The sequence below is a fragment of the Polyergus mexicanus genome, unplaced genomic scaffold (assembly GCF_030449975.1).
Source record: "Polyergus mexicanus isolate NDT 795.1 unplaced genomic scaffold, iyPolMexi1.0 SCAF_23, whole genome shotgun sequence".
NCBI classification, from domain to species: domain Eukaryota; kingdom Metazoa; phylum Arthropoda; class Insecta; order Hymenoptera; family Formicidae; genus Polyergus; species Polyergus mexicanus.
In genome coordinates, this window is record NW_027223343.1 from 1,065,348 (window position 1) to 1,092,161 (window position 26,814).

Here is a 26,814-nt window from a genome sequence, read left to right on the forward strand (position 1 = left end):
AAGTTTCTTCTCTTTCGGATCGTTAAATATACAGTCAATCTTGTATCGCTTTGACGGAAAGAACCGTACAGTTGAACGCCGTCGCTCTTTTTACCCATTGAAAGATAGGGTATTGCGTCAGCGAATGGTACTAACTTAATTTTCGCCCAATCGGGAGATACCGCTTTTTATTTGATGATCACGCGCACGAACGTTGACTATGTTGGGGACCATAGAAATACGCGGCCTTTTTCTCTTCGACTATTCCCTTTGATTTCCCATAGCAGCGATCACTTATCCGTGTCTTTTCTATCTATACCGTGCAGAGAAAGATGCCTAAACCGGTGTAATTCTACAAAAATCGCTCGCGTATAAAACAAGATACACATATGTACCGACAAGGTAAACAATCGAGATTCTCACATTCTTACAGTTTGATTAAAATCGAGTATAGATGCAATCCCTAGATATTTCAAGAACCAAAACAAGATATCAGCCTCGTATGTTAATTTTAAAAATACTGACTACTACAAGATTAGAAAATATTTCCATGCTGCTTTACTTCCTTCCGATATTGCGCTATGTTTTGTGGATTATCAAACCTTGCTTATTCTTGACTTGGAACAACGCGTGATGATTAGACGCAGACAACATATCGGTTCATCGTAGAACGCGAATGCGGGAGGCGGATCTTGTCAGCGAAGCAGATGCTATGTACGGGAGACAAAGAGAGAGAGAGAGAGAGAGACGGACTATAGATTGGCTGGTTGGTCGGGTAGGAAACGTTTGCGCATCCGAAGCCGGGCGTAACTATTGAAGCTATCTATATACACACACACACATATATATATATATATATACGACTATACGAGGCTCGAGGACGTAATTACGCGCGTTCTGCCAATATTGGTTAACCTTTCGAGGTTGACGCCACCATATGCAAAGCCTCTAATGAGTCGCTCAAGTGCCGCCAGTGTCTAGTATTACGCGCTCCTCTACGCACCCTTTCACATCGTTATTAGCCGTCGTAGGTATTCGACGATCTTGCCGTTTCACTTCCCCCTCCCCCACTCCATGTTCCCCCACACTCCCGTCATCCGCCGCCAATTTCGTTACGCGTATACAACACCGCTTCTCTTTTCGCTCCCTTTCACTCCCACGAGCAAAGTATGTATCGCACTTCTAAATTGATGTTGATCCCCGACCTGTACGAAAATACGAGCGGCGATGCGATCCTTATCTCGTCGTTGCGCGAAATCAATTTGCTGAATCCGATATCGCGATGCATCTGACGTCAACGTTCAGTTGTTGGCCCTTTCGACAATAAGAAAGTTATTCGTTCCTGTTTGCTTACAGTTAGTTGCGTATTAAAACCGACGATACTTTTGTAAATAAGTCACTCGAAGCGGCGGGATTAATTGAAATTCACACGAAAGCGTCGAGATATACATTCGATTCGTACGTACGTTTATTGGCAAGTCGCGCGTTAGAAACTCGTACGCGTCGAGTTCTCCAAGGACGTTTGTCGACACGGTTTATGCCTCAGCATCAACAGAGAGTCGGTATCGAGAAGTTTTATATACGATGGTACATAGTGTTATTCACACTTGCCGATCCGTGAACTTTCGCATTACGAGCGCGTAACGCAATCCTTTAGAATGGATAAATCCAAGGCGTTTAATTTATCGACGTTTAAAGATCCTAACGCTTATTACACGTACTCGCCTACGTGTAAAGAAATGCAGATCGCAAAGTCCAAAGGCATCTTTTTTCCTCCTCCCTCTTTCTCCTTATATATCGTTACACATTTATATATTTGTATATTTTCGATTTTAAATAAAACCTTTGGCATTGTACGATGAAAAGTATCAAGAATAACGGTGAAATTTTTCGTGGACCAACCGCGTTGTGAGAAAAAAAGGAAGAGAGAAATTGGATCGTCCCTCGCCGCGCATCTGTCATGTTTTTATCTCGCTCCCATTCGTCGTCGCATCCACATCGCGATCGTTCGCGTATACGAGACGCGCGATCACGTCGATACGCAATCCGAGCGGTTCCCTCTCTGCACGCAACGGTACTTAGTATGTAAATGCTGAGAGAGAGAAAGAGGGAGAGTTGACTCGTTATGTATGTAGATAATTGCGCGGCGCGGGAGTCGGACGTGTGGGAGGCAGTCGAAATTGCGTATATTAATGAAGGGGGTCGAAACTTGATTGTATCTGGAAGTCAGCTCGTCGGCCTCTGTCGATTTTTGACGGGTCTCTGATTCGACACGGTTCTCTTTATCGCCAGAATGTTCACGTTTTCTCGCACTGCGAGACGCGTAATTATTGTAATGTGGGGTGAGAAATTTGCGGAAAAAAATTCGCCGATCCTCGACACGCTGACTATTCCAAACGAATCTATTTTCTCATCATAATTTTTTTTTTTTTTTTTTTTTTTTTTATAATATCTAGCATCGTCTAACTGAAGCATAGACATAAAAAGTTCATCTCATAACGCTTTATAAAATTCGTTTGTAATTCACGAGAAGCTTAAAAAATCTTTTCCGTTCTATTTCCCGCGGGAAGAACTAAACATACGTGCGTTTTATTGTTTCATCCTTCGCGAATCGCTTCGGCGATGAACTCGGAAGCCTATCGAAATCGATAAGGCCTCCTTCTTTAAGGACACGGCGGCCGCTTTTTTGCGATAGTAGTAGCAAAGAAGGAACGCGAGTCAGAGAGAAGAGCGAGAGGAAAAAAAAAGGGGGAAAGAAACGTAGAAGTCGAGAAGAGGCTCGTTTTACCGGCGGCGTATCCTGGCGGCCGCCTTTCCCTTGTACGAGGGAGTTTAATAGAGGGTGAAACGTCCTCCACCTTCTTCGAGTCAGCTTCCTGCGGATTGCTGCTTCCATCCCGTCGGGACGCGGTCATCTCGGCAATCTCGGATACGGATCGCGGTGTTAGTCGGAGGATGTGGAAGGGGATTGCGCAACCTTGTGCTCGTTGAGTGAAAGCGAGAATCTAATCATTCGCCATTCGCTCGATTTACCTCGATTTCCGTTTGTTTCTTTCTCTTTCTCTCGCTCTTCAACTTCTTCCTGTAATCAAACGATTTCTCCAATGATTTGAACGGCGCGCTCGTCTGATTCGATTACATGAAACGGAAATAGGGACTTGACAACGTTTATTTTTAACCTTGTTTTCAATCGCTATTCGATAACGATCGCTCGCTGCAGCAAAATTGGAGAACCCGCTATTGTGATTATTTTCGTACGCAATATCTGGGAAGTGCCAGATCGTAAATTGTGTAAATCGACCGTTTGATCGATGTCGTCACACCGCCTTTCAACGAGACCTTTCGCTTAAATTATTTCGAAACCGCGTCTTGTAAATTACACTTCCTCTTCATCTCTATTTATTATATTCCCTACGAAATTCACGAATGTCATAAATGGAACTGCCGTTGCGTTTCATTATTAGTCTTTCGATCACGATTCAATGTCGATATCGAGATTTTCCTCGATCATCGACGAGCAACAGTCTCGTCGGGATGCGAGTACTCTGCGTTGATACCACTGCTTCCACTACCATCACCACCATCGTGAACCCGCTCTGCCTCCGCCGTCGTTTCACAGCCGATGGATCGTCGATAGGTATTTTAGCCTGTAGTATATAACAGTATCCACCTATAACATACTCGCGCACCGGGTTCTTCGCCGGGGAGAAGGGAGAGGTAGACCGAGTGAGAGGGGGTGGGCGAGAGGGGATCGATCGAATCGCCATTACGGCGAGTGAGTGCCGAGGGTGCACGATGGAATCACGCCGCCGCTGGGGGTTTATTCCCCGTATATATTTGCCGGAGTATCAACCCTCGACCCAGTAGGATGCCTCCCCTTCCCGTCCGTCTATCCCAGAGGGGTTTGATGTCGAGCGAGGCGCGGAGAGAAACGGGAGAGAGATGTAGAGAGAAGGAAGAAACAGAGAGAGAGAGACAGAGACAGATCTAGGAAAGCCGAGGGCTCGAGGAAGTGCAGAGCACTTCGGACTCGCCAAAATCTGCAGGGAATTCGCACCCTCGACACGATACCACTTTTCGAGTGGGGTGGCCCGTTTCGACAAATATGGAACAATAGTTACCTCCTGTGGCAGGCAGGCAAGCGGCGAACGTTGCTTAATGGCGATTAGTACTCTGCGTTGATACCACTGCTTATTTATTAAGGGATGTGTCGATTTTTGTGTAATTTTTTTTTTAATTTCTTTAAATAAATAATATATATATATATATATATATAGATATACATGATCGAGTGACCAGTATACATGCCGATAAACGTGTTATGTTAATAACTAATATGGGAAATATAAGAGAGACGCGTGCAAATATTTTATCTACGATTTACCGATGTTTACAAGCCGCTGTTCACCCGCGCGTAACGAAATTTTTTCAAACGATTTCAAGGACGATCTCATTGTAAGCTACCCGCCGTTATCTTTTTCAGATACAGCGCCGGCTACGATCTGGCCGCGCGACGGAAGAATGCCACGAGAGAATCGACGGCGACCTTGAAAGCTTGGCTGAACGAGCACAAGAAGAACCCGTATCCGACGAAAGGCGAGAAAATTATGCTGGCTATCATTACGAAGATGACGTTGACTCAAGTCTCTACTTGGTTTGCGAACGCGCGGAGACGTCTCAAAAAGGAGAACAAGATGACGTGGGAGCCGAAGAACAAGACGGACGACGACGACGACGCCGTGCTCTCCGATTCCGAGGATAATAAGGAGAAGGACGATCTCGTGGCGGATAACAGAAGCGACCGAGTCGGCGAAGAGGCGAGACGGGGCCTCGATGATACCGGTGAGTCTTTTTCTTTTTTCTATCATGAGCGCGTCTGGTATCACAGGGTGTCTACTCGAATCTTGTCAAAAAATTCCTTGAAAATTTTCTGATCTTTCAAGTATTTTTGTCCAAAATTCCAGGTAAAGTGAATGTTTCAAGGATTTTTTGATGCAACTTTCTAAAATAAGTTTTTTTATTATACTTTTGGTTTTACTAATGCTTTTCACTCATACATGAGGAAAAAATTCAAGGCCACTTTTCAAGTGCTTGATTTGTAAATGTATCGGGAAAAAAAAAAAAAAAATGTTTCCATAAGATGAATATTTTTCACGAGCATTTCATTTTTTTATCACCAAAAACTATAACAAAGAATATTTACTGCGTATTCAATATTTTGTTAAGACATTGAATATATAAAAACACATACAGAGAGATATAGACATATATTTTAAACAGGCTATTCGCTATTTAGTTTATCGGCAAATACTAATTACTTACAATGTAAAAGCAAAATTATGAAAGAGAGAATTTTCTTTTAAATTTCCTGAATTCCAATAAAATTCCATAAGAATTCCCTGTTTTTTCTATATTTTCCACATTTTTCCAACGAGTGGACATCCTGGATTATCAGAATTCGTTATTCGGCGAAACACTGTCTCGATATACGAAGCCGTCACGTTTTCACATCGCAAACCCGCGAGAGCGATTTAGAAAATTCGTGCGCTGGGAGATCCGACGATCGACACGCGAGATCCTTGCCGTTCGCGCCGCTAACAAGGTTGCGAACTGTGAAATAGAATGAAATGATAGGCGTGTCTGTTAACGTCGCAACGACAGAAACATCGATAGTAATATTCGAGACGACTAGCCGCCAACCGTTCTCCTGTGCTTAAAAGACTCATCCGAGAAAAGTGTCAGAACGACGTACAATATCTGCGATAACGTCATCGTTGTCGGTGCTATCAGGAAATTTCTATCGTTAGAAAGGTCCGATTATCGATATTGCGAGAAGTATTGTTGGTATCGTTTCTCGAAGGTAGGTCCCCCCCCGGCGAGCAGGGCGAGCCCGATCTCTTTGACTCCGGAATGTGTCGATGGCGTGTTTACCTCGCGTGACTCGCGGTTCTCCGATATCGAATATCCATCAGCTGGTATTTCTCGTATTGCGCAAGCGTGCATATCGCATACAATGCAAGTCAAACTTATAACTGTGCTTTAAACAATCGCGACGATTATTTCTAAAAATTTTTTAAACCTTCCTTCGAGGAAAAATATCACGAACATTGTGCTTGTGGACACTTTCTTGAATAAATATCTTTGCTCCAATAAATTTCTCTTTTTATCGTTCGCATCGATTCGAACCCATTTTCAAATCCAAGCTTTTGTTGGACGCTCGACGATTTCGTCTCTCGATTTACACGCGCAAGCGCGCCATACGCGCTGTTGAGGATCCGCTTAATGCCCGCTTGGATCTGTTTCCCAAATTGCGATTCGGATATCGAGGGGATTCCGCAGTCGCATTTCTTGGCGCGACGACCGGAAACGGCGAGTTAGGAATTCGCAGCGGAGCGCGGCGCGGAGCGAGTTCTATATTGCGGGGGCGGACATAATGGTTCACATGTGGGTAAACACAGTGACAGGTTGCGGGTTGCCGCGCGAAGAGATTAATGGCCCTCAGTTCGGTCCCCCGGTGGACCGGGCCGACGGCCGTTGGTATTGGTACCCTGGGCTCTGGACCCGGGCTGCTCATCCGTGAGTTTGCCGCCAGCGTGTAGGTAGAGCCGTATACGTGCACACACAGCGAGAGGAGCGAGCGCGTAATTGTATGCGTGCGCGAAAGAGGGAGAGGGTGCGCCTGGGCTGAGTAGCCATCCGTAGAACCATATACACTCCGGGATCCATATGTATACATATATGTATATATGTGAATGTATGTACATATACACATATATAGTATATATACACTGTGAACTGTATATAGATACACGTGTGGGAGAACGCGCTGGTACGAGGTACGGTGATGTATCGGCGCCCGCGGCGAGACGAATGGTACGGACCCTCCTATGGCCACCATTACCCCACCGCATTGGCCAATATAGAATCTCTCTCTCTCTCTCTCTCTCTCTCTCTCTCTCTCTCTCTCTCTCTTTCTCATGCGTTCTCGTCATCTCGGTCTCTCTGCCGATAACCAGGATATCCAGATCCTGTCGTGCTGCGTCACGCGTCCTGCAATTTCAAAAGACCGAGGTGAGCAACGCTCCGACGATGCGCGCCGGCTTGGAAAAGGCTTGATGAGAATCGACGGGAAATTGATTTGCCGCTCTTGGTTCTCTCTTGTGAAAGCAGGCGTCTTACGTCTAAAATTTCGCCGTTTTTCCCTTCTTAAATAAAACCAGCAAGAACGCGCGCGCCCCCGCGTGCGTGTGTGTCGACACTCTACTTGCGAAAGACGAATACGCACGTACGCGCGCCGGTGACCTTTAGAAATTCAAAGGGGAGCTTTCGGAAGCGTTCATGAATTTCTACGCCGAGTCTGAGGAAGATAGGTCACACGAACTGTCAGCTACCTATGCGGCGAAGGTTGAAATATTCGTATTCAGGCGGAATATATTCGAGCTCTCGGCTTCTCGAGTCCCCGCTATTGTTACGTAAAGTCGGATACGGACAAAAGTTTGGTTTGTTTCGCGAATTAACAGGATATAAGTATAACATCGGAAAATAGAAAAATTATTGTTACAAATTTTCGTCTCGCGCGCGGATATGAAAGCGAATCTGAAACCGTAAACGCAAATACAATTTAGTTATTCAATTTAAACACGGAATCTGCCCACACGGCGCGAAGATTACGAGATTAACGTCTGATAAAAGAGGGTCAAAAGTTAAAGAGCCACTTGTGGACTCGACGGTAGTATCTATTTAGTTGGTCCATAAGGCTCCTTTTATAAGGGGGTGTGCATGCGCCCTAAACCGAAACTCTTTTTTCCTCTCCTTTTCTCTTTTTCTCTCTTTCTCTCTCTCGCAACTTCTTAACATCTCTCTCTCGCACTCTAGATCTAGAATATAGCAGCACGCCCTTCGAGCTTGGGAATTATCGCTTGACGACCCATCAAGTAAACCCTCTGCCGACACATTCGAACCTCTTAATGAAATTCTCACCCCTGACTGACTGGCTGGCTTGGCTCGGTGGCTGCCTGGCTGGCTCGGGACGATCCGTGAAGCGCCCCGAGAGACGACGGGACAGGGAGAGAGATCGGAGAAAAAGGAGAGGGATACGGCGCTCTATCTTTCTCCCGCGCATCCTCCCCGCATGCTGTCCCGAAGGGAAACTGAAATCTCTCGCGCCCCAAAGTGGTTGAAGGCTTCGCTTCCCCCTTTTTTCACAGCATCCCTTACAGCTTAACTATATAGGGGCGTAAGGGAGATATCCGCCACTCTCGCGCCGCTCGACGACCCTTCACGATGGAATCCCGTTACGTTGCGTTCTACGTTTCGCTCTCGCTCGCGCCGAGCATTATAAACCATTAATGCCTATATTCCCGGCCTGTATCCATCTATCGCGAACCGTCTTTGGCGTGGCAAACGCTACGCACGATCTCGTGCCAGAATATCTCGTATTATTATTGACGTTTTGCCGAATCCGCATGTAATTTATAAGTCTACAAATAATCTCTCCTTTTGATCTCTCGTTTTCAGAGCCAATGAGGCACGTGAAAGCGGAACTCCTGCAGCACGAGAAGGACCTCGACGACGAGGACGATCTGGATCTCGAGGACGATCGTCGACGAAGCGAGCATCCGTTTCATCACGCGATGCAACATCACCACCATCACCATCAAGGCTTTGGCGGCGAGGATCATCTAAAGGACGAGGGCATCAAGCCGGACTGTAGCGCCGGCGGTGTACCGATCCCCGCGACAAAACCGAAAATTTGGTCCCTAGCGGACACGGCAGCGTGCAAGACACCGCCACCACCCTCGCATCCTCATCATCAGCAGTATCATCATCAGCATCATCAGCAGCACTATCCGCAACAGAACCAATATCACATGCCTCGTCAAGATATGATTCAGACTGACACGCGACATTCGTGGCTCGGTCCGGCAAGTATGGCGGGAGGCGGTAGCGCCGGAGATGGCGGCATCGGCGCCGGTGGCGGCGGAAACTTGGGGAGTTCGTTCGCTCTACCCTCATCGGCCGGGATGAGCCCGTCGGCGGCAGCGACGGCGCCCTTCACGGGCATGGCCGCGAGATACGGCGGCCTGCTCTCGTCCTCGTCCGGCAGTCAGCTCCATTACAATCCCAACTCGTCGTCGGGCTCGAGTTCGAGCGCATCCTCCTCGGCGGCGGCGGCGGCGGGGTTTCCCGAGGTTGGCACGGACACTCCACCCCAGACACCGCCCAACATGAAGGTGGCCACGCCGAACGGAGTGATTCAGGGCCCACCGGGTGGTTATTGTCCTGGTGGCAATGCCACCGGCCCACCGACTAACGGCAATCCTAACAATCCGTACGGGGCGTCGATTCATCCTGGCGGCGGCGGCAACGGTTATCTATCGACGAGTTCGGGCTCGGCCAGTAGCGCGTCGTCCTTTAGCTCCCGGCTGCAGAGCTCACCGGTCGGACATAATTCCATTCTCCACCAGCATCAAACCACTGCCAGTTTGCCGCCCACGGAGGCCAGCACCGCGTTCAAACCGTTTTACAAAGGGTGAGTGGAGAAAATACTGACATCTCATCTAATTTCGACGTTAATATTAAATATTGTCGGTGTATTTGTATAAGAGATAAACCGCAAGTTTATTCGATGTATAGAATAAAAAAAAAAAAAAAAAATATTCGCTCTCCTTGAAAAATATAAGAAAGAATTAAAAATATGCGTTTTTTTTTTCCAGCTCGCAATCAATGGGTAACGGCTACGTGTCGCCGGTTTAAGAGGACCAACGCAATGATCCGGAACGACGGTCTTTCTCAAGGTAAGTCGCAGTTTTATCATTTTTTCACTTACACCGATCTTCGCTTTTCGCGATGCCGTTCCTTGTTCTACGAACAATACGCGTACACGCGTCGAAAGATTTCAAATTTTTGACGAGAAGATCGACGCCGAAATTCTATCCCGTATATTACAATTACGTTAATGTCACAATGAATTATATTCGTGATTTACCGTCGAATGTAAACAGAAGAAAGAATCTCCGACGAAGATGAGCAGGGAAAGGAGAAGAAGGAAGAGGGGAATGGACAGAAAAGAGGCAAGTTGTCCGAAGCAACGGTACATGACCGACCGGCTTATCGGCACGAAAATCGATACAAGGATTCTCGCTTGCGCGAACGGCGAAAGGCGCGCCTGTCGAACTGTTGTTGAACTCCGTTGTGCCAAACTCGCGCACGGCCACCTCGAGAACAATCGATAAGAAATTAATATCCGGCGTGTCGATTGGCGTGTCGTTAAGCCGGCCGACTCGAGTTGAAATAATAATGGTATCGTGCATCGGAGTAGCGTGTGTGGGTAGCCCACAGTCGTGAAGCTGAAGAGGGAGGAAGGGAGAGAGAGAGAGAGAGAAATAGGGAGAAAGAGGCTATCGCCACCTCCTTGACAGTGACAAATGGATGGAGATTTCAATCAGTGAATGGAATCACCACTGGCTAACCGCGTCTTTCTCTTACCAACTATGTGCGCGCCCATATGTGTGTTGGAAATATATACTCGGGCACACCTCAACCTGTCGCGTTGGTGACCGAAGGAACGAGTTCGGTCCGGTCTCGTGTTTAGGTCTCTTTAAGCTTAAGATGGACACCTTGAAGCTTTCGTAAGAAGTGCCAACGCTTGAGCACAGTCGCGTTGTAAATTTTGTCTAAATTGCATACGCCGCATCAGGTGAGAAGGATTTACGTAGAAATTTATCGCGCGTTTAAATTGTACGAAAATCTTATTATTTTATTCAAAAGAAGCTTTGTGAATGAAAAGCCGCTCCATCGCTTCCACCAAATTTCAATTCGAAGGGAGTGTCGGAGTAAACGATCGTAGGACAAACGTATTTTTTAGTATGGGATTTGTTCGCGAGTCGATAAGTCGGGCGGAAAAATAAAGAAGCGATTGTCTGCGATAGTCAAGAGGCGATCGTTGAAGCATCTCCGTGAAAGCCGGAGTCTTCGTCTTCTCATTCGCGGTCGGTGAATAAAGGGAGGGTCGAAACGGCTGTTCGCCCGTTTCCTTACAAACGATTCGCGGGATTCATCTCCAGGGCTTACCCTCCTCGGTCACATTCTCCTTCATTCTTCTCGGCGAATTCTCCCGAGGTATCCGTAAAACGCTTCTCGCGGTACGAGCGCGAGTCTTCGAAGGTTATCCGATTCGTCGAAATTGTAAAAGAGCCCCGGATCGCTCTTCCTGCGAAAATATATTTTCCGGTTTCTACTCGTGTCGATTCGATGAGGATCCGCGTTCGACAAGCTCGAAATTATTGCATGGAAAATTTATATCGATCTTTATCTGCATAAATATAGATAATGTTGAGCCGAGAACAAATATTTTAGATTTATTTCATTCGAATGCAATGAATATTGAAAAATAATTTTCCCAATAAATTGAAATAAAAATAAAATACAAAATTTTCAAAACGCTAAGACGAGACGAGAGTTGCGAAAAGGTGAAAAATTATTCCGAAATATCGCCTGTGCGATACAAGGTGACCAAGATTCACGAGAGAATCACGAGCGAAGCCAGGGCGACGCATCGAAGCTGCGAAAAACCGTCCGTCGTCGTTGTCTTTGTTGGATGCCACGACGCGGACGTGGAGTAGAAAGGCCGGCGAGAAGGAATGGGGGCGGAGGATAAAGGGGTGAGGAGGGTCGTCTTTTCGGAGGAAACCGGGTGTTAGCCGGTACTGTCTTATCTCGTGGCGATCTGATCCTAATTTATAGCCGCGTTCCAAATAAACTAGTTTTCGCTGTCGTCACCTCGCCTCTCCCCCGTCCCTCACCTCCTATTCATGCGTGTGTACGGTTATACGAAACGCATTGGTGCAGCTCGGACGCGCTTATAATGCTATCCCCCTCCTCTCCCGGTCTCAACACCCGCTCTCCATCCGGTGACCATCCTCGATCTTTCCGCCTCTTCCCTCTTCGCGCGCACAGAGGGACAGGTATACGAAAGTGTTAGTCGCGCGAGACGCAGCGCTTTTTATACCTATCATCAGGGATAGACCCGATCTTCGCTCCTTATTTCGTCCTTTACCCAATCGCGGGATACGCGGAGAGGGAAAGGCAGAGAGCGCAAGAAGCCAAGTCCTCTCCAGCCCGTGCCCTATAATTGCCAATTAGCGCGGAGATGTTTAATCGTTATTAGGATGCGGAGGGACCTGGCTAGGAGGCTGGCTCCTTCTAACGATCGTTCCCTCCCAGCTAAGCGATATTTACACGATCGCACAGTATCTGCGTTAAAATTCGCGACCACCGTGCGCATCCGCCACGGAGGCGAGAGAGGATAGACGATCTTTTTAACGGTTTCGGGATTCCGGACTGCGGCGGGAAGAGATTCGGGTGTCTCCTTAATAAATCCTCGAACATGTCGCCGCGGTTTCCTTTCTCCTCGAAGAAAGCGTCGCCGGTGACTCTTTGAGAAACGCGCGCGTTTCTGGAATTCCCAGTCTCCATCGCCGGTCGTTTTAGTCAGGTCCGACACACGCTTCTCCGTCGGCCGCGTCCTTCTTTGTCCTCGACCTCCATTCTCATTTTCGAGTGTTTATCGCGCGTACAGCTGTCTCGGCGTGCGAAATCTTTCCCGAAAACGGTAGCCCTGGTTTATTTACGTTCCCAGATGCGCGACAGGACGGCTCGAGTCGCTAATCGGAGATCGTGCATCGTCGCCTTTTCGACCCTGACGAGGAGGCTAGCTAGTCGCTATCATTCGTCTGATTTCGTGACTCGCCAGTTCAGCCAGGCGGATGCGAATATTATTGATTGAAAATAAAATCATAGCCCGACGGGGCTTTTCTTTTTCCCCCTTTCTCTCTCTCTCCTTTTTCCTGAAATTAATACTTTAATTTAAAGACCGAACAGATATAGCGAGAGATACTATCTCGGCTTATTAATATAAAAATAACGCGTTTCAATATGATGATCGCCCTCGTAAAGGATCTTCGTTATCTTTACGCCCTTACGCATCACCGTGTAAATACTCTGCGCTATGTCTCGTGTATGCTTAACGGTATTATTAATAAAGTTATAAAATAAACGGGCTCTTATCTCTTTCCTTCTCTCGGACACATTATAATTAAATCATTATAAAAACGCGTACATAAGTGTACATACGCATATAAATGGTCGTAAGAAAATTATAATTCGCGTCGATATACGGGAGCGGAATGTTAACCTAACATTAAAAAAATGCGTAATGTAAGGTAGGAGAGGTGGGAGGGGGGAGGCTATCAGCATGAGTTATTATTAAAATTCCCGCAACCAGGTGCTTTCATTTGAATTAATGATTGTTTGATGTTTATAATTTTATGCCGGTCTGTCTTCTGCATTATTACGCGAGCATTATCCGCGGCCGGCCACATGAAAGCAGCGTAATAATTACACGATGGCGCACGTTGCCATTTACGAGGGCATTTCGCTTGTTCCGCGCGATATTCGGCGGCGGACAAAATTCGTGGCAATGAAATTCGCGTTATCGCGCCGAATTTCGAGATCCTTTCGTTTTACCCAGGAGCCTTGATGGAGTCGATCCACGCGACATTTTCACGCCGATCTTCTCCATCACGACGATTATTAAATTACCAGACGTAACGTCGCAACGATTCTCCCACCGAGAGTTCCCATAATCGGCGCAATTCTCGTCTCTCGCCATTGTAAATAAATCATCATTATTAGTGCGAATCCGCGCGCACAAGAGGAACGCTATCTTGAAATCTTAATCCGTTATATCCGTCATCTTCCGAATGCAAATTTATATATTACACATATACATATTGTTATATATATATAGAGAGAGAGAGAGAGAGAGAGAGAGAAAGAGAGAGAAAGAGAGATTATTTAAAGAGATGCAATTGCAATTGATTTACTAGCTTATAAATTACAGAGAAATAATTTGTGCATGTGTGTAAAGTGATTCATATGTATAGATATCTGAATACTTGATGAATTTACCATGAAATGCCGTTAAAGATGACGGAGAACAGATAAACAGGTTTCTATACAATAGAGCATCATCAATCGCGTGCCGAGAAGATCAGCAGACAGCTTTGCGCTTATAAAGAGGAAAGTCACTTCGATTATGACTTGTATCGGGATAACGAAACAAGTGCGAGTTGAATTTACTCTGTCTCTTCTTTGCTTAAAATTAAGTTCTTACAGGAAACAGAAACAATATATTTAATGTCAATGTTAATTCGATTGTTCATCTGGGTAGAAATAATTTTTCCTCGGTACGTTTATTCTAATCGATTACTAATCATCTAAATATTCTCTCCCCTTCTCTATCGTCAAACTGACAAGGTCGCAGCCGATGCGCTGATAATAACGAGTTATCGATAAAAGCATCGTCGTGCGAAACGACTTTTTATCGTTCAGATAGATCGCTCCGATGATTTCGCGACGATGAAGAAAGGGGAACGCGGCGTATAAATGTTAATCGTATAAACGTTTATCGCTCGTCGCAGTGATGAGCGAAACATCCGTGCGCGTAACATTCAGATGTTACTGCAAAACTTTCGAAACGACTTGCCGCATAATCGCGCGACATTTGTCATCCTGGCTGACGGCGACGCACGGATGTTATTTCGCGGTCCGGCGAATGAACGAGGATCATGCAACAGCGGATGAAAAGGAATGGGGAGAATGATAGGAGAGGATGATACGACAGGCAGAATAGACGACTCGAAATATAGCATTTTCAAATATATTCACGGAGGCGAAACGGATATCGGAATATAATCCCGTTCAATCGCACGTTGCGGAATTCACGTGTATCCGCATAATTATTGTACATGTTACCTAAACACTCTGTCGCCAATCAATATCATTTGAAAATGCGACCTGATCTCCTCTCAGAAATGATTAAATTGCAAAAGGCTCTAAAATCTTGCCCTATCTGTCAACTCTACAATTCGCGCGTAAGTGATTAGAAAATAATTTCCGGCCACGCGCGCACATATTTCATTTTTTATAATAATCTTAATAATCTTATCTTACGTAATTTACATTCATGGGACGCACCATGTAAGGATGTTGTCTCACGATTGGGAACGTTTCTAAACGCGGGCAAAGTGAAAGTAAAAACATTGTCTTTGAAAGAACTGTCAGAGTCAACACGCATATGCACTTAAGAGGGCAATTAGTCTCGATGAAGTTTCCATTTCAATCAATATGACAAAAGGTTAATTTCGCGCAATACGGTAAAAATAGTGTATATCGGTTGTACCGATCATATTGGCATATATAATGGATATTTGCGTACACCGAGAAAGATATGGTAATCGAGTATCGATATAAATGTCGATTCATCACTATCAATTATGCACAGAGCACTAGCTAATGGCCAATTATCTAGGAATTTTGATCGCCGGCTAACTTTATCAAATTGAAAAACGAAAATCATTAATCTGTGCAAATGTGTTGATAAAATTCTTATGTAAATTTTCCCACAACACTTATATGTATACACGCTCGGACATTAAAATATCTAATATCTCTCACCGAGCGCGCTGGGATTTGCGACGTACGTATTTTCTATTAAAGTCCTCGTTGTGTAATACGCGTGTCGATCGAAATACGTCATACGGAAATAGTTGACAATTGTCGCGAACAGTTACGGGCACATAAATGCACGCGTTACGATACCCGTACGATAATGGTCGGGTGAGTAGCGTGTTTTGCATAACGATCGCATTTTATCTCGCGACATGCGCACACGCGCGACATATCGTATTTGTTAACACTGACACAATCTTCGTCACAATACCAATTATCCGAAGTCGTGGAAATAACCGCGCAATACGTAATGAGCAGATTCCCGACGATCTGAGTCCAGCCGAATTAGTGCTATCGATATATGAACGAAGTTATCTTGGATTATCCGGGTATTAAAATGAGTACCCGAATATTAAAATCGCAAGCAATATACTCGGGAACTAAAAATTGATAATTCCGATGAATTTAAAATCGCCGATAAATACATATATTCCCATGTATTAATATACGTATATTTTTCATTAAATATAGCAGTCTATAATTAGTGGGAGTGAATTAAGAAACAATTTGTAATATCCGAAATAACCGGGTAATAATGAAAAAATCGACAGCATTAGATGAGACACGTGTGCCACTTGGACGCACGCGACGATCCCTTATGAAGGTAAATGCGTAATACTAGTAATACTAGTAATAGTTTGGTCACGAGTTTACGAATAATAGTATCGTGGCCATTTAAACTGGTTATCCGCTCGTTGAACGAGCTTATAATTGCGAGTCACGATTATAGCGATCTTATCGATTCGTACGTCAGCACCTGGGACCCTCCCCCTCGCTAATCTCCCCGTCTCTTTTCACTCGTTGCCCGGTTTTTCCAAATGGACAGAAATTGCGTTCGATAAATCATAACCGTCGATCTTCATGACTTGTTAAACGAATGCGTGGCGAAAAGACACCTGATATATACGCTCAATATTGTTGAGGCGTGTAAAACACGACTGCTCGATTCAAAAATAACATTTGCTCTAAAACGACGTAAGACGTATCCTTACGGCGGCCAAATGTACTAGATAGCAGCAAATCCCTTTTCCCATAAACTTTACGCAAGGGGAGGAAAGGAGCGTAGCGGCGCCGATCTCTAAGACCATTTCTATTTCTCTGTTGCAGAATAAAGCGGCGTCGTTGAGGAAGGGTCCCGCTAGGAAGTCCTACGGCCGGACTGTAAATACGCACTCCCGAGTGGTCTCGGGATTTATTAGCGTTATCTCGACCTCGCGGAAAAAGCGAGAGAAAGAAGCGCAAAGCGAGTAGAGGCAGGCACAGGAAGGAAGGAAGGAAGGAAGGAATGAAGGTGCTCGACTCTCTTCGAGATACATAAATCTCGTTCCTCGACCTCTGGAACGCGCGACTAGGAAAAGACGTATGACGGGGCAGAGGAGGACCAAGGGGATGAGGGAGGGGGAGGGAGAGGGTAGAGTAGCGCGGCAGTATGCGAGGCGAGAGGAAGCGGCTTAGAGGAGATTTAGGAATTAGGAGAATTACGTCAAAGTGCCTGCTTACGCACGGCTACGTACGGCGAAGCGACACCGCGGCCGGGTAAGAAGAAAGTATAGGGACGCGCTCGGATTTAGGTCCGACGCGCTCTCTTCCCTCTTCGTTGCTAGCAAGAGAGCGCCGCCATGCTTTCGTTCGGTACGACCGACCGATCTGGTTGACGGCAAAGGCAAAGAATGCGGTAGAAGCGTACTCTCTTAAATGGAATCGGTGTATTATCACCGATAAGCTGCAAACTGTAAAATTTCACAGAGAAAAAATCAGTTAATGGCTGATTTTTCAGTGAAATTTCACCGCCATAATTAATGAAACAAGATGCTGGATAGAGCAAAGCGTCAATATATTTTCATAGGAGATCAGTGAGCACTTGAAATATTATTATTTATATCTTTATTAAAATTAATAAATACATCGGCTTTAATAAATTTTACGTTCGATTAATTTAATTGTGAGCAATATGTTTTAGCATAGTTATTGAGAATTAAAATAATACTTGAAATGTAAACAGATATATGCACGTTTCAAAAGTGGAGTTCAATTGCTCGGGAGATGATTGAGGACCCAAAAACAAGAAAAAACGTTGGTATGAACATAGTTCTTCTCGAGTTATTGCCATTTTTGTTAAAATTTTTAATTGTTTTACTTTTGAATATTTTTGTTCAAAGAAGAGATGGTTTTTATTAAAGTCAAATAAAAGTTGCGAGCTGCTTTAGCACTACCCGGGATAAAAAAAAAGAGAAAGAAACCATAATAAAAAAAAATACAAATAAAATAAGAAATGCATTAATACAAAATAAATAAATACAAAAAAATAAATAAAATAAAATAAATAAATACACAAACCATCCCTTTTGTCAACTTTGACAAAAAAAAATTTTAATGCGAAACAATTTGAAATTTCAACATAAAAATAACTCGAAAACAACGCATCTCCGAACCTATGCTCATACCATCTGTTTTTTCTTGTTTTTGGGTCCCCAATCATCTCCCAAGCGATTGACCTTCATTTTTTAAACATCCTATATAATAGCATTATTTTCTATTCTAATGTCACTATTTGAAATCTCATTGTTTCAATTGGTGACATTTTCACTGATCCATTTTAAGAAAGTAGCGATGTGTGGGCGATTCTCGCTCGCCTATAGAAGAACGCTTTCGTCCAGTTGACCAGATCGACTGGCCGGCGAGCGACCTTTCCGCGATCATCCTCGACGTTCATTGGTGCATTGTTTTCACATGTACATTTGTGCGCGCATCATACGCGTGCATCTATTAGACAGGCATAATTGCGTTTTTTTTTTTTTTTTTTTTTTTAATCAGCGTTTTATTACCGATCATTCAGCGACTTCCTGCGAAGACGAGTTCTCGTGCGCGTAGAATCGTCGATTCTGTAAATAATGATGAAGGGCGCCAATCACGGGAATATCGGTGTCACATTGAAGATCGTGCACGCGTGTATATATATACCTTCGAAAGACTTGGAAAGACGGATCGTTTGAAGTTCTGCTATATCTCGGCGGACAAACGATGCGCCTCTTTCGCAACCGCTAATCACACGGGCAACGTGCAAAATAGCACCACTTCTTCAGAGAGAGAGAGAGAGAGAGAGAGAGAGAGAGAGAGAGAGAGAGAGAGAGAGAGATTTCGACGGGACGAAGCCACCAAGAGTCGCGCGATATCATCGAGAGAGAGAGAGAGAGAGAGAGAGAGAGAGAGAGAGAGAGAGAGAGAGAAAGGAACTTGATCTACCTGTTGTAGGCTTAAGGCGAAAAAGATAAAGGAGAGACAGATTACATTACAAAGCTACTCTATCGTTAAACTTACCACTAACTCCTTCAATTATCCGAATAAAATATTAACGTATACCCGAATACCCGCATATAGAGATGGCATGATAAATAATACACCTACGCATTATACACACGGTGATACGCGCAAGTATCTCTAGGCCGTAGATCTTAAGGCTGTACCTACTACATCATGAAATTTTATCGGTGCGACGCGTCTTAAGGATCTTGCAGAGAGAGAGAGAGAGAAAGAGAGTGAGAGAGCCACCGCAATAGAGAGTATATACATCGCTATATTATAAGTATAAATATATGGGTGAATCGTGTACGAGTGGAATCTGTATGACGTGACACGCTTAGGCGTATAGTAATATTATCAGCAGACGAGAGACACGCGATGAGAGAGATGGGATAATAATCATTAAGAATCAAATTCGTTCCCTTTTCGCGCGACAGCCGTGCACTCGCGCATCTCAGGTGTCAAACGTGTCGAAAGGAGAGACAGAGAGAATCGTACAATTCCTTCCACTTACAATTACATATTTTACGATTGTTGTTTAATGCTATATTTTATTGTATCTCTCTCTTACAGTTATTAATTCTTTTCTTTATTTAGGGACAATTTTAAGTTTTTGTTGCTTAATTAGTCGTGTTAACGTGAAGGTTTTACTTTTATGGTAAAAGGGATAGGGAAGGTTAATAGTTTTGAGAAGTTGTACAAAATATACACGAGTCATCGCGAATGCGTAGCGTAAAAGAAGAAAAATGCGGCGTGCACGGTGCTCGAAATTGTTGATATTCTTTTTATATTATATGTATATTATCGTCCGTCTTTTCAAAGAATCGCTAGCGCGGGTTACTGTCGCGTTTTGGAGAGAAGCAAAAGAAAAAAAAAAGAAGGAAAAAGAAAAGAAAAAGTTTCACGACCTATTACTTTGTACTTTGGCGTCAATGTAAACGAAGAGTGAGCGCGAGTGTCATGATCGACGGTCGAGGATGTATCGAATGGAACATTGTACATTGTTTTGTAAAGAATACATTTATTTATATCTGTGATAAAACGGGAGAGTTCAATGGAGGGGTGTAATAACAGAAGAAGAGGAAACGATGACACACATACACAAGACGTTCGCGGTATCGGTATAGTTTGACGAGGATGGTCGGTGCTCGTGCATTCGCTGACACACGTATATCATAGTATAATTATATAGATATAATAATGTTTTTTTTTTGTAAATATAATCAGTAGTGAAGAGAGAGAAAGAGGGAGTGTGTGTATGAGACAGAGAGAGAGAGAGAGAGAGAGAGTCGAAGAAAACGAGGGTCGAGTATAGCGTTTTGCGCGGATGTTAATTAACGAAGGCGAAGGGTAAATAAAATATAAATATTACATATAAATATACATATATAAATATATAAAACGCACGTTTTGTGTACATTGTCGCACCCTCGTGAGAGAATCTATTTGTTGTGAATAGTACAGGTATAAAAATGAGATACAGATATATACTAGAATTATATCAAGTTTTATTCGCTTGTTCGTACTTCGATTGTAAAGTAATTAAACTGTACATATAGCTCTGAATGTGAATATAAACAGAATATATATATATATATATATATATATATATATATATATATATATATATTATTGCTATTATTATTAAAAAATATTTCGATATTATTTTATTGCTATTATTTTATTATTAATATTATTATGTCTATCGCATTATAAATTCATATTATATTAAAAGGAAGATTATTATTCACGTGTGCACACATCATACTTTCCTCCTCATTGTCAGTCTACCTATTACGAAACATGTTAATCGTAGCGTTATTTTCTTCCGATTATTCGCGACATGGATTTATAAATAAAGAGACGACTTTAACGTCGTAGCGCGTTAACGGTCGTTCAAAGAAACCCGAGTTTCACCATATCCTCGACTCGATAAATCGTCCTCGCTCAACAAAGATCGACAGGTAGTATCACCGCGCACGGTCCGGACGATGCGATATTCGATCGGGCCGTTGTATCGAAAAGGTTGCTGCAACAAACGCGCGCACCTGTTTGCGAATCCCTCCCGGCTTTTATTTTCGGCATCGCGCGAATTTTAAAAAAGTCACGGACGAGTTGTAAGTCGTAGCACGCGCGCAAGCCGCAACACGGGAACCACATTGTGCCTATTCTAACGTACCACAATGGACGTCTCCGTTTTGAATATTCGAACAATGGTACTTTTGCAGTGGGTGGAGTTTCAATGAAAATACATGGCTCTCGGCGCGGGGGGGGAGGAGTGGGAGGGACAATGGATCGCGCTCACGTTGCCCTATCCCTCTTCCTCCAGAGAGGGGATAAACTTTACTCGGTAGTTTGCAGCGGTTAAAGTTTTGGGGGATACGATACGGATGATAAATATTGGAATAAGTTATATACTATATATATATATATATATATATATATATTCACGTTATCCTGAAATCTGTGCCTGTTTGACAGCTGCCATAGATCGCACATTACGTTTCTTCATTTCAAAACGCTAGCGTATGAAAGGGATTATCGATTAATATTAAAGTTCTGGGGAATATAAAAAGCGTTCGTTTCTGCTGTATTAATAAAAATCCCCGAACCTTAAAACGGGACCATCAAGACCCGGCTTGCCGAGGGAGACGACGCATTCACCTGACCCGTGTCCTTCCGGTCTGTTGGCAACAGACACGCACTCGCGGCACGCACAGCTATCGAGGATTAAAATTCAAGCAATGAGAGCGAAGTGAAATTCCGAGGAAATTCGTGAGGCTCCCTCGTTCCCCATCATGGATCTATATATTCGCACGAATGCAAAAAATATTTGACGTATCTGTTTTTAAGAAAAATATATATAGAGAATTTTTCTTATATATATATATATATATATATATATATATAAAATTCAAAAAGTATACTCGAGCAGATATACAAAGGTATCACGGTATGTTTCATAATACGTAGATAATTATCCAGTGGTTCAATCGTCACGTTGCGTGCCTCTTGGCTCACAATATTACGATCGTATCTCGTGCACGGCTATATTGCCGTATGTTAAATCCTAACAACACCATAAATTGGGCAACAAAAACTCTCCTCGCGGCGGCCGCAACGGTAAGACAAAGGATTAGGACCTCCAATTTCGTGGCAGGATATAACGCCATAAAGTCATAACACGCGTCGGTTCTTTTTCTTTTATTTTCGCTCTCGGTCTCTCTCTCTCTCTCCCTCTCTCTCTACATCACTCTTCTTCCTCTCCTCCTGCTCCTCCCTCCATGACATCGGTGTATTCCACTTGAGTCGTATTACCACGCTGCGCGCCGATGGGGCAGATGCAAGCGAGCCAAGTTTACATGACTCGGCCATATAACAACGGTGCTATATCATTTGACAAGAAATATGGGATCTCGCGCGGCTGTAACGTACGTAATTCAACTCAGGGGAGGATATACCGCGAGCAAATCTGTGCCGCGTTACGTCGCCAAATTGTTTCGATTCGAGAAGCGCCGCGAGTATAAATATCGAACCGGCGATATTTCGAGGAGAGATGTATCATTTAGTTAACGACACTTTTAACGCCGTTCTTTCCCCTTCCCTCCGCCCGCTACCCCGTCGACACTCATGGGCAATTCGTATCGCGATTTGTTTTCGTCATAGCGAGCGTCTGAGAGAAATGCCACCCGTGACACGTAATAATTTATATAATCGCCGACGAGAATACTTTGCCGATGGATTGATGATCCGTAACGCTACAAATACTTGGGTGAAATTAATATTCACGAAATTGCCGAATCGCGCGCTTCGCGAAATCTCACTCGATCCGCGATTCCTACTTTGTGTCCGAGCGAGTAATACGAGAATAACAATAATAGGAATGATATTAATAATAACGAGAGAGAGAGAGCGAGATCGTCGAGATCTAACCCCGCGTCCGAGCATTACCATAAATTTGTATGTCCGCGCGGGCTGTCCCCCTTGTTTCCCCTCGCTTCGTGGCCTTTTCGCGATTTCTCTCCCTCCTTTTATCTCTCTCCCGCGCACGAGTATTTCCCCATGACTGCCGCCCTTTTTACGGCTTACTTTATGGCAAAGACTCAATTTGGCCGCGGCGGTTGGTGCGCGTTCTCCGGTGACTAATATACCGGGATGCGCCGCGTGGGGTGCAACGCGGTGATGCATCGCCACGTATGCCTTCTTCTCCCTTAGGAGATGGGGGCCCCTCTACGGGACACCTTCGTTTCCAACGTGCGGATACGCGTTTTTACGAATGGCTGCCCCTTATTGAGCATAGTCGTTTCTCCCTGTCTCTCTCTTTTTTAACGCGCTCTGCTCCACGCAAGATCGTTTAATATTCTCGACTTCCTTAACGGCCGCGAAAGCATATGTATACGTCACAATACATCGCAAAATATATTACTATTATTTTCCAATAATAAATCTAAGGAATGGAAAAAAATGTAAATATAAATAAATAAAATTTTTAGAAGGATCGACTTCTCTCAAACGAGAATATTTTTTGACTAGAGAACGAATACGTTGGAATAAGATAGTCGCGCTGCGCGTCAACTTTATCTATCCAATGTTGTTTTCGATAATCATATTTCATCACTCTCTCTCTCTCTTTCATTCACTTTTTGTCATGTTGCTCTCATATTGTTAGGAACGACGTTTGCGAGCGCGCACATACGAATGGGCCCTTCACGAGTACACGCGTTTGCGGGGGTACCTCGCCACGGGCATCACGTTGGGCCTCGTCTTCCTCACCGTGGGGCATCGGGGCCGCGCTAACTTACGCCGGATTACGAATACTATTTCATTGGAACGCGGAGAGATCCCTCGGAGGGTCCCCGGTCACAATACGACGGTCTCTCTTCTGCATCGAGCGGATATCGCGTAGTATGCAAAACATCGCGTCGTTTCCTATGATATACAACGATGTGGGGATAGTTGTTTATCGATGTAAAATCGATTTATTATACGGTAAATCTCTGTTATAAATTGCTCCATAACGAAGATTGTAGAATATAACTTTGAAGAGAGATTAAATAACCGATATAATCTCATGGATTAATAATTTCAACTTATTTTACTTTATTAAAAAGAGAGAAAAAGAGTACATCAATAATTATAATAAATATATCTATAACCGATACTTTTTTCTCATATCTTCGGGTACAATCTCAACGAGTGTTCTATTTTAGCACTTACATGTAGATCATAAACATAGGGAGATAGTATCTCTCGAATTAAGTGCGCTGCGTCCGTGTAACTCTAACTCGCTGCATTAGCGTAATTATGATGGCTTCCGGCAAACTTGCCACCGCAGACCGCAAAGAAGTCGAGCGCGGAAAGTTAATGACAAACCGCGCGCCCCGAAACCGGTTGGGGACGAACTCTCGGCGAAAACTATCCGTCAGGATAGAATCGATGCAATCGATGTCGACGACGACACGGCGACGGCGCGTCATTGTCTAGGAGTTTCTCCGCTCCCACGGAGCGATAGAGCTACCTGCGGATACGCGAGCATGTACGTAAAGACGAGCATCCAGCTGCGCTGGAATGTCGAATTTCCTTTTGGTAGCATCCCTCCGCTGCGACACTCCCGTCGAGCGAGCTCGACGGGAAGCACATCCGTGTTGACCTCTAATGTCGCGTCGAGGACGACACAAATGTCTCTTCTATCGACTTAATTATAATACATCGTAGTCCTTTTCTCAATTTCACTCGAAAGAGTTTGAAGAGAGGACGACTATTTGTAACTGCGTGATTTTTCTGACAGGGAACATCATTTAAATTAATCGCTGTAAGATTTTAAGCTGTTAAGATTTTTTCTTTTTTCTTTTTTTTTTTTAAATAATAAAATGATTAAATATGAATAATTAAATAATAAATAATAATGATTAAAAAGTAACAAGAACATAAAAAAAATTTATAACATTAAAGTGTATTAAAATTAAGAAGAAACAAAATAAATGATAGACGTATCAATAAAGCAAATTTAAATTAATTATTATGTAACCATTTAAGATTTTTTCTTTTCTTTTCTTTTCTTTTTTTTTTTTTTGAATAATAAAATGATTAAATGAATAATTACATAATAAACAATAATTATTAAAAAGTAACAAGAATATAAAAAAAAATGTATAACATTAAAATGCATTAAAATTAAGGAGAAACAAAATAGATAATAGGCGTATCGATAAAGCAAATATATAATAATATTTTTATCATTATCGTAGCTAAAGAATCATGACGAGAATTGGCGGAATCGTGCAGGAAGAAATCCGATATTTGACGCAATCGGGTCGTGTCGTCTCGACGACACCGGGCAAAAAATAATACTCCAATGAGCGAAATAATCTGGAGTACAAAATAGTGGGACGATAAGCCGACGGGGTAGAGAGGCAGAGCGCGGATGCGCGCACACACTTATCTGGCACTAAAGATGTTTACATAGCGCGCTCCGCGTCGCCGCTATCACCCACACCCTCCCCACCGCCCCCTCCTCCTTTCCCCCGAAAGAACGGGGCACTCTAATTGATTTGTGGCTTCGACGCTATCGGCGCTCGTAACTTAAATTAAATTACAACGAGCAATCGCGCCCGCCGACTCGTCGAAAAGTTATGCCTCGAGACCGCGATGCCACTCACCTCATCTCGACTTCGCCCTCAACGATGGAGATTACTTCCTCGCGGGACAATGTTCATTTTGTTGTGTTACAAAGCACGAATGTATATTCGGATATATATATATATATCACTTAGCTACCGCGACATTAATGGCAATGTTTATAATCGGGGCTCTCCGATGTCGAGACTGCCTTCTCGAGGCGGATGGATATATATCGAAGTGTTGAAGATAAAAATGATTTGCTACCGAAGAGGGCTTTAAGCCAAAACTGATTCGACGAATTTAGAGACAATTGAGAGGGTGATAATGTCGACGGTATCTGAACGATATCATATATTATGATAAGACAAGAGTTGAAGATAAAAAATGTAGCAGCTATATATTGATTCTTAAGCTTCAAAGGAATATTATACAAGGATATATTTTATCCAATGCGCAGTTGTTGATAAAGGATATATTGTAATTCGATGAAAACTGACAAGGGATTATTGGAAAATTATCGTAGCGCGCATTCGGACAGAAATGAATACGGATTGTAAATGAATTGATGTCAAATCGACTCGAATATATATCATTTAATTTCCTCGACAGCTCTACTTCCTTTGACAGCTAATCGATGTCACTCGTATGAAAGTTGCGCCGCGAAATCTTGTAATTGGTCCGCTGGTATTGCTTAAACTTTGCTATAATTTATGCTAATAATTTATAAGCCACGAACTTTTCAAACATTTAATAGGGTACAATTAATATTATCGAACATCAATATCAAAGAGCGAGATGAGGATTGTCCAGCCAAGTAATGTAAATTTATAACGATGCAACCACAAAATTTCTCTCGCTTGCGATCCCTTTATCTACGATTTCGTAACTCTAATGAAAAGTCTCCGAGTGCATCGTCAAGTAGCTTCCGCAAACGAGATACGACAAATTATAGCCAATTTTGACCAGTTTAACCCAATGAGAGACTATCTCAGGCCAGACCAAGAATTTGGCCCTCCCTCTCTTTTTTTTCTCTCTTTCTCTCTCTTTCTCTTTCGTGAAATATCTGTCGTACGAGTAGGTACAAAACTGTCAGGTGCGGCCACAAAAGTAGATATCGGATATTCCTTGTTCTCGAGGACCCTATCTTATCAGGCCAAGCGGAAAAGCAACCCTCGTGGACCGTCGGGACACGTTCCGGCCCAAGTTCTCTCTCCTTCACCCTCTGTTTCTTGCACTGTTTTGTTTCTCGAAATTTCGTGATTTAAAGTTACGAAGTTACAACGGGACACGAAGACGCGAGGTAGGAAGGAAGGCCTGGGCCATATGCCGTATGGCCGACCG

At 43.7% G+C, this 26,814-nt stretch overlaps 1 protein-coding gene and 1 long non-coding RNA gene across 5 annotated transcripts in view; one reads left to right on the forward strand and one right to left on the reverse strand.

The window, feature by feature from the left end:
• The window catches only part of LOC138942642 (homeobox protein araucan), a 72,802-nt gene extending 52,385 nt beyond the window's left edge, over positions 1-20,417 (forward strand). For all 4 annotated transcript variants that reach the window (XM_070313020.1, XM_070313019.1, XM_070313022.1 and 1 more), the window contains 4 exons: positions 4,463-4,821; positions 8,497-9,511; positions 9,696-9,776; positions 16,660-20,417. In XM_070313020.1, coding sequence (XP_070169121.1) covers positions 4,463-4,821; positions 8,497-9,511; positions 9,696-9,735 — 1,414 coding nt within the window. In that variant the 3' untranslated portion in view covers positions 9,736-9,776; positions 16,660-20,417. The remainder of the gene's footprint in view (positions 1-4,462; positions 4,822-8,496; positions 9,512-9,695; positions 9,777-16,659) is intronic.
• The window catches only part of LOC138942647 (uncharacterized), a 273,249-nt gene that overhangs the window by 3,638 nt on the left and 242,797 nt on the right, over positions 1-26,814 (reverse strand). The window contains exon 4 of the long non-coding RNA XR_011448351.1: positions 2,768-3,061. This is a non-coding gene — a long non-coding RNA (uncharacterized lncRNA). The remainder of the gene's footprint in view (positions 1-2,767; positions 3,062-26,814) is intronic.